General features: G+C 47.7%; 1 protein-coding gene across 1 annotated transcript; it reads left to right on the plus strand.

Moving 5' to 3' along the window:
* The first annotated feature begins 6,572 nt into the window (after positions 1-6,572).
* On the plus strand, positions 6,573-11,030 carry FZD8 (frizzled class receptor 8). Its single transcript, XM_032395674.1, has one exon. The coding sequence runs from the start codon at positions 7,427-7,429 to the stop codon at positions 9,503-9,505; it is 2,079 nt and encodes a 692-aa protein (XP_032251565.1). The 5' UTR covers positions 6,573-7,426; the 3' UTR covers positions 9,506-11,030.
* Positions 11,031-12,871: the final 1,841 nt, after the last annotated feature.

A 12,871-nucleotide genomic window follows, 5' to 3' on the forward strand; every position in this document is an offset into this window, starting at 1 on the left:
GGACTGAGCTACAAGAGTGGCCTTCCTGAATCTCCAGCTTGTAGATGGTGGATCGGGGGCTTCCCAGCCTCCATAATCACATGAACCAATTCCTTATAATAAATCATATATACCCCATTGGTTCGGTTTCTCTGGAGAACTCTAATACAATGTTTCATCTATCTTTATAGCCTTAACATTTAACATAGGAACATTAGTTGGTGTGGCCATTTTAAAATATGGTCCCCCAAATTCCATTTTGAGGAAAGTCCATACCCCTGCCCTTAAATCTGAGCTGGCTTTTACATCAACTGGTAGCTGCATGAGTCAGCCAGCTTGTCATTTAACCCTGCCAAGTCCGCAGATGACTGCGATCCTACAGATATCTGATTGCAACTACAAGAGAGATACCAAGCAAGATCGGCAAGCCCCTCCTAAATTCCTGACCCTTAAAATTGTGAGCACAAAAAAAGGTTGTTTTAATCCACCAAGATTTGGGGTCACTGTTACACATTAATAGTAACCAGAACAATTGGTACTAAATATTTAATGAATTTATGAATGAGAGGTAGAAGAGATCTTCCTACCATTAAAAAAAAAAAAAAATGTTTTAAGTGTAAGTTCAGGATAACTTCATCCTGTGGCAATTTTTGTGGTCAAAGATACCTTTCCTATCACTCTGTGCATTAAGAGTAAACTCTTACAAAGCTCAATTCATGTATTAAAGTCTAGACATTCTGCTTGGTGCCTGTAGCTTTTACCTCATCTAACTCTCAGAACCAAAGGGGGGACTCATATTTGTCATTACATACTTTAAGCATGAAGAAGTGAAGCTCAGAGAGGCTATAGGTTACCTGTCTCCATGGGTAGCAAATAACTGAGCTGGAATTCCCCCCAGGACTGCCTGTTCCAAACCATGTCTTCTCTTCACCACTGCACACAATCTCTTTAACTAAATTGTACTTTACCCATAACCAGTAAAAACAAAAGTTCAAATAGTTTGGCATATCACTATGTAATACCACAGGGGTGGTATTAGCCTAGGGCAGACCTGGACATTATGCCAAGAACAGATAAGGCTAGAGCCATCAGAGTTCTACTTCTTTTTTTAAGATTTTATTTATTTGTCAGAGAGAGAGAGCACAAGCAGGGGGAGCGGCAGAGGGAGAGGGAGAAGCAGGCTCCCTGCTGAGCAAGGATCCCAATGCAGGACTCTATCCCAGGACCCTGGGATCATGACCTGAGCTGAAGGCAGACACTTAACCAACTGAACCACCCAGATGCCCTAGAGTAGGATTTTTCAAACCAAACCCTACTGGATTGTGTTTTGAGAAAGCACACCAGGAGTTCATATTAAAGTGATATGATTTCAATAAATTCCACCTACTAATGCATCCTTTTTTTCTTATGCTGTCTTTATAAATTATTATACTATGAATTATACTTATTATAAACTATAAGGTTAATCCTATAAAAGTACATTTGCTTCTGAGAGAGCATGTGAGACTCACACCAGACAAAAAATCAAGTGCTATCACCTCTCGAATAAAAATTACATCTGATTACCTGAACCTGGTCAAAGATAAACAAAATAGAAAGAAATGCTATTGTCATCCCATCACCTCCATGCTCTTAGTGCCCTTATAGCTATTATTGTATTACTAATGTAGAAGACCATCATTTTAAATGGATCATTGTTACCAGAAGTAAACTCTTATACACCGACATTTTTTAATATATTCTTTGACTTACATGAGCCCTTCAGAAATGGGATTCAGTAGTTTCTCCTACAGTATACTTTACTGTCTATTTTTTTAAATTACATGGTATAAGACTTAAAAGAAAAAAAAATCTAAAATTCCAAAATTGTGTCATTGTTTTTAATGAAGTTTCCAAAAGGGAAGGGAGGGGTTTAACAAAAAGGAACTAAGCAGTTATATTACCCAGTATCTACACATTATAAATCAAACAAGTAGTAAACTGTTTAACATTTATTTCACACCAACTGTACAGAGAATTGTACTGTGTGAATTTCAAAAGGAAAAAAAAATGTAGATATCAAGGTTTTCTTGGATCTAGATCACACTTAATAGCCTGAACAAAATACTCTGGAAGACTAGGCATGTTGTTAAATGATATTGCTTGAAAGTTCATTTTCACCAGTGATGTGTGGCTGACTGTGGTTTATTTGCTCAGTAGCCACTCTCACTGCCTTGACTTCCCTGCCACTAGAGCCCACCTGTCGCCAGCCACCCCCCATCCTCGCTCTCCCAGCCTCCCTTGCAGCTAAGAATGGTGTGATGGGTTCCAATAGTGTGACCAGAGAGGAAGATCTTCAAGAAACGATTTTCTTTTCTAATCGGACAGCTGCACAGGGCCGGGTTCTGCCACCCTTCTTGCCTCTGCTGCGGTCCTATGACATGTGATGACCTGATAATGGGAGGCCCCATGTAACCCAAAGGGGAAGCCAAGGGCCTAGAAGCCTATGTGCGGGCCTAACACTGAGTCACAATGGTGGAACCTCCTGCTTCCAGATTTATTGACATATGGTATTAATTAAGTGTCCTTAACTAAGCCAGTTTTACTTAGTGGCCTATTGCCCTGCAAGTGACCAAACTAAAGCACAATGCACCCTACGGCATCAAGAGTTTCGGTATCTGGCCAATATTCCAACGTGAATGAGGAAAAAATAATAATTATTGATTTTTAAAACATATTCTGGAAGAATTATAAAATGAAATAATGGCAGTGCAATTGTCATTTTTTCAAAATGGCAGCTGCATGTAAAGTGAGAATCTGACTCCTGGCCCATAGTGTATACTTGGCTCAGTCATCTCCATGCATTCACAATGGGGCCTTCTTACAGCAGACGCAGCAAAGATACTTCCTTCTGACAGCATCCTTTCCCTAGTGGTAGAGAAAATAGAAGACGATGGTGGTTAATAGAGTTTAATGTTAATATGGAAGAATATAAAAATAATCTCACCCATTTTAATTCTAATAGAAATTAAAGCAGGACCAACTGACCTCACCTCTACCTTCTCTTCCATCCATGTAGTGAGTGATTCAAAACATAATTTTCGGAAAGATTTTAAAACACCAAGAAACCCCAATATTACCCTATCAAGTTTTATATTCTCCAATGATTTAATACTTGGTTGTTGACCTGAAAGAAAATAAGCTTTTAGAAGAAACAATTGTTGTTTTATATAATGTCTAAGAACTTTCATTAGTTATTAAAGGGTTCTACATTTAATCTTGAATGAATCATTTTATCGATGTTGGTACGTGGGCCCACACTGGTATCAAGATTTTTATATTGGATTTTTAAACTATAATCCACTGAAACATAATTTCCCCAAAGTTTCTTACAGTCGAGACACATACTATATTGATAATCTCCTATCTAATTTGGTATCCAATGTTTTATGAAACATTCCCTCCTATGAGTTAAGATTCCTGCCTCAACTGTATATATTATTATGCTCGTAGGCTATTCAGTAACAAGACATCTGTTCAGAAATCCCTCTAGAAAGTTTCCTACATTATTTATGTCACTACTAAAACTATCTCCCCTCCCTTAAAAAAACAGCTGCTTTACATACAAGAGAAAAAAAGATCGTTATTTAGCCAGCAATGTTGATAAATGATTCTGGTGTCTTTTAGCTAACTGTCATTGCTTTCTATATACTAATTAGCTTTTTATACACTAATAAAGTCTCTTCTGTTCTCAAAGATTGTCAAGTAGCCATTTAACAGTAAATTTTAAATGCTATTCTTATATCCTCTCAATTAAAAGTAAATTTTAATGATTTTTATGTAAATGGTTTCAACCTCACAAATCAGTAAGATCTCTCCCAAAAGCTTGTACCATGATTTTTGAAAGCTCTGAACTTTTGTCTGCTTATTTTCTCCTGCAAGCTTAATATACTTACCAAAAATTTCCACATTCCACATCATCAAAGCTTTCATCTTGTCTCAAAAGAAAAAAGAAAAAAAGTTTAAATGCCGATTAAAAGCCAAAATCAACTATTTTCAGCCTCAATTTTCAAATGTCAGTTTGTTTTTACCTAATTCTAGTAAATTTATATAGTGTAATTCTAAACTTCACTATTTGACGTTTTCCCGCTGAAGAAAAGCAGTAGAACTTTTCACCACCTGTGTTGCTTTTGGAAACTAGCCCCTCCCATCTGTGGTCTGGACAACATAGTGCCCAGGCGGGTCCTTACTAAGGGGACTGCCTACACACTGCTGTCAGGACTCCAGCAATTACCTGTTGTTGCCCGGCAGCTGGATGTCCTGGAGAAGGGCCCTCTGTGAACAAGGTACCAACAAAAGAGACAGGTGACTTTCTACATTCAGCACACCATAAAAGGGAATTTCGAATAGGAAGAGAGGGGAAAGGAATCCATAAAAGAGACCAACTAAAGGTCAAGTCTTTGCATTTTTGAATAGCAACCATTTTCTGCTGAATTAGCTAATACACTATTTCTCAAGCCTTTGAATCTGATTCCTATAGAGTTTAGCTTTTCCAAAACAAAAGTGGGAAGGAAGTGTTGTTTTTCAGTATAAAGAGGTTCTAACTAGATTTCAATTAAAAGAAAAAAAAGAAAAAGATATACAGCTTGATGAATATGCCTAGAATTCTTGGCCTAAATACAGAATTTGCCAAAACCCGGAGGCGGGGAGTGGGGGGGGGGGGGGGGGGGGGGGGGGGGGGGGGGGGGGCGGGGGCGGGGGGGGGTGTTCTGCCTATTTAGAATATGGTGCATAATGAGGTTGCTGAACTAAGCTAGAGAAAACAGGAGGAAGACACAGATTCCATTAGCTCAAGCAATATACAAATGCTGCTAATTATTTTTGTTCCATGACAAGTGTTGTTTTTGTAAAGATAACCACCAACTACCACCACCATCCCCCCAAAAAACTGAACTGGCCTCAAATGTACCCTTAATTATTCTTCTCTGTTCCCACACCCTCAACAACTTTGGTTCTCTAGCCCCACTCGTTCCTGCTATGAAACCTGACAAAAATCTTGAAACAGAAAGAGAGAGAAGGAGGAGGGACACAGACAGACAGAGAGAGAGAGAGAGAGAGAGAGAGAACGTATTTTGCCACCCTCCTGGCTAACTGAAATGCTTGTTCCCGAGATTACAGTAATTACAACCACAGCATGAGTTCCATACAAGCGCTAAATGAAACAGCACATCAATTAAAAAATAAACACTCCATTCTAGGAGAAAGACAACCCCCTGGGACGTCCTAACAAGCGTAAATGAACCTGCCAGGCCGCCGGCCCCTCGAGCCTCCTCCTCCCCTCCCCATCTTAAGGTAGTTGCGGAGAGGGCGGGGGCAAGTACTCCTTGGCGGTGTCCCAAGTGGCTGCTAAAAGCAGCTCAGGTCCCGCTCTGCTCCTTGCGGATCACTGATACGTGTCGGTGCGTCAGCGCCAGGGCTCAGCACCGCCTCCCACGGTAGAAAAGGAGGCTCTGGAAAAAACGTGAACTTTGGATAGACATGTATTTGTTCCAAAAGTACGAGGCGAAGAGAGAGAATCCAGCCGCAGTCTGCCCTACTTATAAGTTTTCTTTCTTTCTTTCTTTTTCTCTTTCTTTCTTTCTTTCTTTCCTTTCTCTTTCTTTTCTTTTCCTTCCTTTCTTCCTTCCTTTCTTTCTCCCTCCCTCTTTCTTTTCTTTTTCTTTCTTTCCCCCTTTCTCTCTTTTTCTTTTCTTTCTTTCTTTCTTTCTGAAAGGAAATTATTTTTTTCATAAAGAAGCACTGTGTCCTAGATGCTTTACATACTTTATCCCACCTATCGGAACCCCCTTTGAAATCCGTACTATTACCCCACTCTTCAGGTAAGGAAACTGAGGCTCCCCTGGCCACTAAGCGGAGGCGAGAGAATACTGGGCCCGCCCTTGTGCCTGGCGCCTCTCGCACCCCTGGGGCGAGGGCGGCTGTGCTCCCGTACACCTCCTGGGGCGTACCCCCCCACACACGTACAGCCCCACCATCCAGAATGAACTGCCGTCCTTCCACTCCTCCCGCATTTCCAAGCCTCAAACAGCATCATTCTAAGAACCCCAAGAAGAGCACCCCTTCCCGGTTCTGCCGCAGAGCCTGACCCCAGTCAGGCTCCCGCGCACTCGCGTGCACGTAGGTTCCCCACCGACCCAGCTCACGGAGGGGCGCGGGGTCACCTATATTCTGGGGCATTAGTAGGCAGCGACGTGACTTGTTTGAACGAGCCTGGAAAAGCACGCGCATGCATAAAACCCCCATCCCGGTCCACAAAAGCAGACTCGGGAGAAGGGAACCAAGTACTCAAACGCACTGAGCTATGTGGCAACAATCGTGGCAAAACCTCGCTCTCTGCGGTCAATCCCAAGGTTACCAAAACTCTCCAGCCGCAGAAAGCGCGCATGGCCGTGGGGACACTCCGGACCGCCTTAAGGAAGGCTGAGTCTTGGGAGCGCATAGACTCCGCCCCGTCACCCGGCGATTGGTGCGCCCGGCCGAGGGCGGAGACCGAGTCCGCGCTGTATAAATATTCATGAGCGGGCCGGGCGGCGCGAGCGGGGCCGGAGCCGGGAAGTTGGGTGAAGGGCGCTGCTCCCGCCGAGGAGGAGGAGGAGGAGGAAAAGGAGGAGGAGGCAGCGGAGGCGGCGGAGGCGGTGGCGGCTGGGCGCGGGCCGCGCCGCTCAGGTGTCTACTCCGCCTTCTCGGTCTGGATCTGGTTCTGTGTGTCTAGCAAGAAGGGGTCTGCCTACACCTCGCCCGATTGCCGGCCGGAGCGCGGAGCGGACTTTTACCGGAGGCGGAGTCTGTCAGTCCCGGCGGTGGACAGACGGACCGACGCCGGGGAAAGAGGGCGGCGGCCTCTGCGGAGGCGGGTCCCGAACTCCGGCGGCAGAGCTGCGCAGCTTTGGGGGCGAGCATGAGTCCCCGGGGACAGAAAGGGGGCTACAGGGGCTGACCCGGCGCGGGGAGCGGCCTGCCCAGCCATCTTGACTGCGCACCGCGGCCCGAAAGGAAACTTGCTGTGCAGCCGCCCTCTGTGCCCGGCAAAGTCACCGCACCGTCGCCGGCGCCTCGTGGAGAAGTGGCCGGGCGCGCGGGAGAGAAAGCGAGCGAGAGAGGGACGATGAGCCGGGGACCAGCCACTGTGCTGCGAGAGGGCTGAGTTCGACCGGGAGTCAGCAGGGCAGACTCGGGGACTGTGGTGCACGCCTGCAAAACCCTCACCGCCGCTGCCCAGGCTTCGGACCCCGCTGTGCGGACGCGTCCCGAGAAGGGACTAGGTTATCTGCAGATCCCCTTTCCGGGAGAGGCAGGAGAGAGACCAACAGGGCACCCGCTTTCCCCTTCTCCGGCTCCCTCGCCGAATACCCCGGCGCCCCTCCGCGCGCCGCCTGGAGGGCGAGGGCGCGGGGCCGAGGCGCGCAGCATGGAGTGGGGTTACCTGTTGGAAGTGACCTCGTTGCTGGCCGCCTTGGCGCTGTTGCAGCGCTCGAGCGGCGCGGCGGCTGCCTCGGCCAAGGAGCTGGCGTGCCAAGAGATTACCGTGCCTCTTTGCAAGGGCATCGGCTACAACTACACGTACATGCCCAACCAGTTCAACCACGACACGCAGGACGAGGCGGGCCTGGAGGTGCACCAATTCTGGCCGCTGGTAGAGATCCAGTGCTCGCCGGACCTCAAGTTCTTCCTGTGCAGCATGTACACGCCCATCTGCCTGGAGGACTACAAGAAGCCCCTGCCTCCTTGCCGCTCGGTGTGCGAGCGCGCCAAGGCCGGCTGCGCACCCCTCATGCGCCAGTACGGCTTCGCCTGGCCGGACCGCATGCGCTGCGACCGGCTGCCGGAGCAGGGCAACCCCGACACGCTGTGCATGGACTACAACCGCACGGACCTCACCACAGCCGCACCCAGTCCGCCGCGCCGCCTGCCGCCGCCGCCTCCGGGTGAGCAGCCGCCCTCTGGCAGCGGCCACGGCCGCCCGCCGGGGGCCAGGCCCCCGTCCCGCGGCAGGGGCGGTGGCGGCGGGGAGGCAGCGGCGCCCCCCACGCGCGGCGGCGGCGGCGGCGGGAAGGCGCGGCCCCCTGGCGGCGGCTCAGCGCCTTGCGAGCCGGGTTGCCAGTGCCGCGCGCCCATGGTGAGCGTGTCCAGCGAGCGGCACCCGCTCTACAACCGCGTCAAGACCGGCCAGATCGCCAACTGCGCGCTGCCCTGCCACAACCCCTTCTTCAGCCAGGACGAACGCGCCTTCACCGTCTTCTGGATCGGCCTGTGGTCTGTGCTGTGCTTCGTATCCACCTTCGCCACCGTCTCCACCTTCCTCATCGACATGGAGCGCTTCAAGTATCCCGAGCGGCCCATTATCTTTCTTTCGGCCTGCTACCTCTTCGTGTCAGTCGGCTACCTGGTACGCCTGGTGGCGGGCCACGAGAAGGTGGCGTGCAGCGGCGGCGCGCCGGGCGCCGGCAGCACTGCAGGCGCGGGCGGCGCGGCGGCGGCGGCGGGCGCGGGCGCGGCGGGCGCGGGAGCAGGCGGCCCGGGCGGGCGCGGCGAGTATGAGGAGCTGGGCGCTGTGGAGCAGCACGTGCGCTACGAGACCACGGGCCCGGCGCTGTGCACCGTGGTCTTCCTGCTCGTCTACTTCTTTGGCATGGCCAGCTCCATCTGGTGGGTGATCCTGTCGCTCACGTGGTTCCTGGCGGCGGGCATGAAATGGGGCAACGAGGCCATCGCCGGCTACTCGCAGTACTTCCACCTGGCCGCGTGGCTCGTGCCCAGCGTGAAGTCTATCGCCGTGCTGGCTCTCAGCTCCGTGGACGGCGACCCGGTGGCTGGCATCTGCTACGTGGGCAACCAGAGCCTCGACAACCTGCGCGGCTTCGTGCTGGCGCCGCTCGTCATCTACCTCTTCATTGGCACCATGTTCTTGCTGGCCGGCTTCGTGTCGCTCTTCCGCATCCGCTCAGTTATCAAGCAGCAGGGCGGCCCCACCAAGACGCACAAACTGGAAAAGCTCATGATCCGCCTGGGTCTCTTCACCGTGCTCTACACCGTGCCCGCCGCCGTCGTGGTCGCCTGCCTCTTCTATGAGCAGCACAACCGCCCGCGCTGGGAGGCCACGCACAACTGCCCGTGCCTACGGGACCTGCAGCCAGACCAGGCGCGCCGCCCCGACTACGCCGTCTTCATGCTCAAGTACTTCATGTGCCTCGTGGTGGGCATCACCTCGGGCGTGTGGGTCTGGTCCGGCAAGACGCTCGAGTCGTGGCGTGCCCTGTGCACCCGCTGCTGCTGGGCCAGCAAGGGCGCCACGGGGGGCGCGGGCGCCGCGGCCGCGGGGGGCGCCGGGGGACCCGGGGGTGGCGGGGGCGTGGGGTCCGGTGGGGGCGGGGGCCCGGGCGGTGGGGCGGGATCCCTCTACAGCGACGTCAGCACCGGCCTGACGTGGCGATCTGGCACGGCCAGCTCCGTGTCTTATCCAAAGCAGATGCCATTGTCCCAGGTCTGAGTGGAGGGGAGGGGGCACCCGGAAGGAATGGGGAGGGGGGCGAGGAAACCAAGTGTGGCGAAGGGACACTCGACGGGCTGAGGTTCCCACCCCTTCACCGTGTTGATTGCTATTAGCATGATAATGAACTCTTAATGGTATCCATTAGCTGGGACTTAAATGACTCGCTTAGAACAAAGTACCTGGCATTGAAGGCTCCCAGACCCAGCCCCCTTTCCTCCATTGATATGCGAGGAGCTCCTCCCGCCAGGCGTTAATCTCTGTTGGCAGAGGAGGGTGGACTCTGCCGCGTTTCAGAACGCCAGGTTTGGAGCCCTCGCTGGTTGCCGTTTGCTGAGCTTGAAGCCAGATCTACAGATTTCATCTGAGGGACCTATTTTTCTCCCTCGACTCTCCTATGTAAACTCTTACTCCTAACATACCCTAGAGGAGGGATGACCGCGACCTAATGGAATTGCACGGTTTGGGTATTCTTAATGACCAGGCAAATGCCTTAAATAAACAAACAAATAATGTCTTAATTATACACCCCAAGTAAATACGGGTTTCTTACATTAGAGGATGTATTTATATAATTATTTGTTAAATTGTAAAAATGTGTAAAATATGTACATATCCAAAGATATACAGTCTGTACATTTTTTGTAAAAAGTTTAGAGGCCACCCCTGTAAGAACAAATATAAGTATTCTATTTTGTCAATAAAATGACTTTTGATAAATGATTTAAGCATCACCCTTTCCCCCTGCCTCTTCTAAGCTGTTACCTTTAAAGTGCTTGCTAAGGACGCGTTGAAAAATGGACATTTTCTGGTTTCTCATTCTGTACACTGACCTTAGGCTGGAGAAAATGACCTGTTAAACTCTAGTTCTTAAGTTGTTAGCAAAGTAAATATCCTTGTTGAACTGAAATCAAAATTGAGTTTTTGCACCTTCCCAAAAGATGGTGTTTTTCATGGTAGCCCTTCTCTCATCCATGGATAACAACACTCACCTTAGTGTGTGTAAATGGAACTTTTGCAAGGCAACAGTTGCACTCAGGCCTTGTTATTTATCTTGTATAATATCACTAAAGGCTTCAAAACCCCACATTTATTTCTCGGTGTCCCTGATTTTGAAAGCACCTGGGTTTTCAGGGACTGAACACACTGCTGAAGTGTAGAGGTTAATGTTTTAAACCATAGATCACACTTTACAGTATAAGTCACTTGACTATCTGGTAGTGGAGCAGGCACTCTTTAATGGATTAGACTAACGGGTTAACATCTTAATAACCTTCCAGGCTTGTGTATATCAAATGTGCTGCTTTTCCTAAAGAAAAAGCTATTGTTCCTCTGTCAAGACTAAGCTAATTTATTTGAGCAGAAGGCTGTTGAATTAGCAGAAGAATGCTTTGGCAATTGTTGAACTTTTTACCTGTCTGCCCAGTGGCCCAGCACATCATTCCTTTAAGAGGAGCTAAATGAATAGGGTTAATCTGTAGGGAACTTGGTCTTTTGAGTTTGAAAAACTTTGATCTTTTCTCCTCTCCAAATGTGCCGTATAGTCTGAAGTTTCTTTCCCTGCTGCCCGGCTCCTCTTGGTGCAGACCAATTGGCCACCGCGGAGCCTTAAAGTTCTTCCATTAAAGGGATGTGGGACTTTTACTTTAAAAAGGAGAGAGAGCGAGGGAGAGGAAGACTTGTAACAGTTAGTGAAGACCAGAGGCACAAGTGCGCTCAGCCTTTTAAACAGCTTTTCCCGGCATTGTTAGCCAGCCTGCAGGCAGCTAGGCATGGGTTGAAGCATTATAGAAAAGGGCTCTGAATGCCCTACAGGTGGTCTGTGCACATAATCCCCCAATTTAAAGCGTTTTCCTTTGCTGGACAATTGCATTACAAAACTCCCTTCTTTTTCGCCCCTAATTGAACCAATGAACTATTATAAACTACAAGTTTTTCTTAAAAAAAAAAAAAGGAAGAAAGAAAGGAAAAAAAAAACCCTCTGCCTAAATTCTATTGACTAAATTCTGGCAAGTTTTCTGAACTGAACCTTTTAAAGCACCGGAAGTAAAAGCTTCTTCAGACATTTCAGTTTTTCAGATATTTTTATTCCCCATGCTTGTTATTTTCTGACAGATTAGCAATAATTTAAAAGTAATTGGTAAGGTTGTGTGTTCATACTGAAAAGATAGCCCCAGGTCCCTTATTAACCTGTCAATCAAGATAAGAAATGGGCAGCTACGCTGCTAATGATGGGGGGCATCAAACACTGCAGGGTGGGAAAGGACATGTTCTCTGCATCCTGCTAAAATGTTTGTTCTCTTTACTTTTCCTAATAGGAATATTTATTGGTTAAGAAAAAAAAATTTTAATTAATAGAATGGAAACTACTTCCTTGGCTGATCTTGCTCGCCTGAGAGGCTTTTAAGAGTTTCTTGGTAGAAACATTTTGCAAATCCTTTCCAGAGTCATTCTTGGCGTTAATTGGATTTTTTAAATTAGATATGCAATAAGAACACCTACGTTAACAATAAAAAATTAAAAAAAAAAGAACACCTACGTTAGCTATCATGCTGATTATATTTCTTAAGGTCAGAGGCATTGTAAAATCTTCACCTCCCAGCAGTTTTATTAAAGAATTAACCATTTTGTGACGTAGGTACCAATAAGTGGCCTGCATCTAACCCAGGTGGTGACGCTCATGTACTGTAGTGTACATAAAACCACAAACTTTACATGTTCAGTTATAAAGTGTAAGTGAGAGGGCACTTTCCATACTCTTTACCACATATATGGGATGGGGAGAGAGCTACAAGCCACTACTTAGCATATTGGTTTTCTAATGTAGCAGTATTCTCATTATTGACACATTGTCAACTCCGTGACATGGTGGGAGATGTCCAACTTTGAAGCTTTTTTTCCTTTATTAATCTTTCAATATAGCCTTGTAAAAAGTCATATTTGATAGCTTTTACAAGATGGCTATAAATGTGCTCAATATAAACAGGCTTATTAAACAAGCAAAAATCCCTACTATTCTAAGCACAACTCTTAGTAAGAAGACCTACCTCTGTAATCACTAAAAACTGATTTTAGAGACTGATACTAAAACACAAATGCTGGTTCTTTGCCTTTAAAACTAAAACTTGAGTTGCAAATTTACCAACATCCAAAGGGTAGATAGACGCAAAATTGATTTTGGGGGTGGAAAAATGGAAGAAGAGTCTCAATTTGGCAATTTGCATTAGACAAATGACAGGTCCCTTGCCTGAATACCCCCCCCTTTGTGCTCTACAGGTGTGTTCTTAATTAACTATATGGAACAAGTGTTAGTTTTTTTTTTAATTTTGTCAAACATGGGAGGTAGGGGACTGGGGAGGGGATATG

The sequence above is a fragment of the Phoca vitulina genome, unplaced genomic scaffold (assembly GCF_004348235.1).
Source record: "Phoca vitulina isolate PV1807 unplaced genomic scaffold, GSC_HSeal_1.0 scaffold86, whole genome shotgun sequence".
Taxonomy (NCBI): domain Eukaryota; kingdom Metazoa; phylum Chordata; class Mammalia; order Carnivora; family Phocidae; genus Phoca; species Phoca vitulina.

Excerpts from the sequence above, each read along its gene's own strand:
- FZD8 (XM_032395674.1), top strand. The coding sequence starts at position 7,427 with ATGGAGTGGGGTTACCTGTTGGAAGTGACCTCGTTGCTGGCCGCCTTG.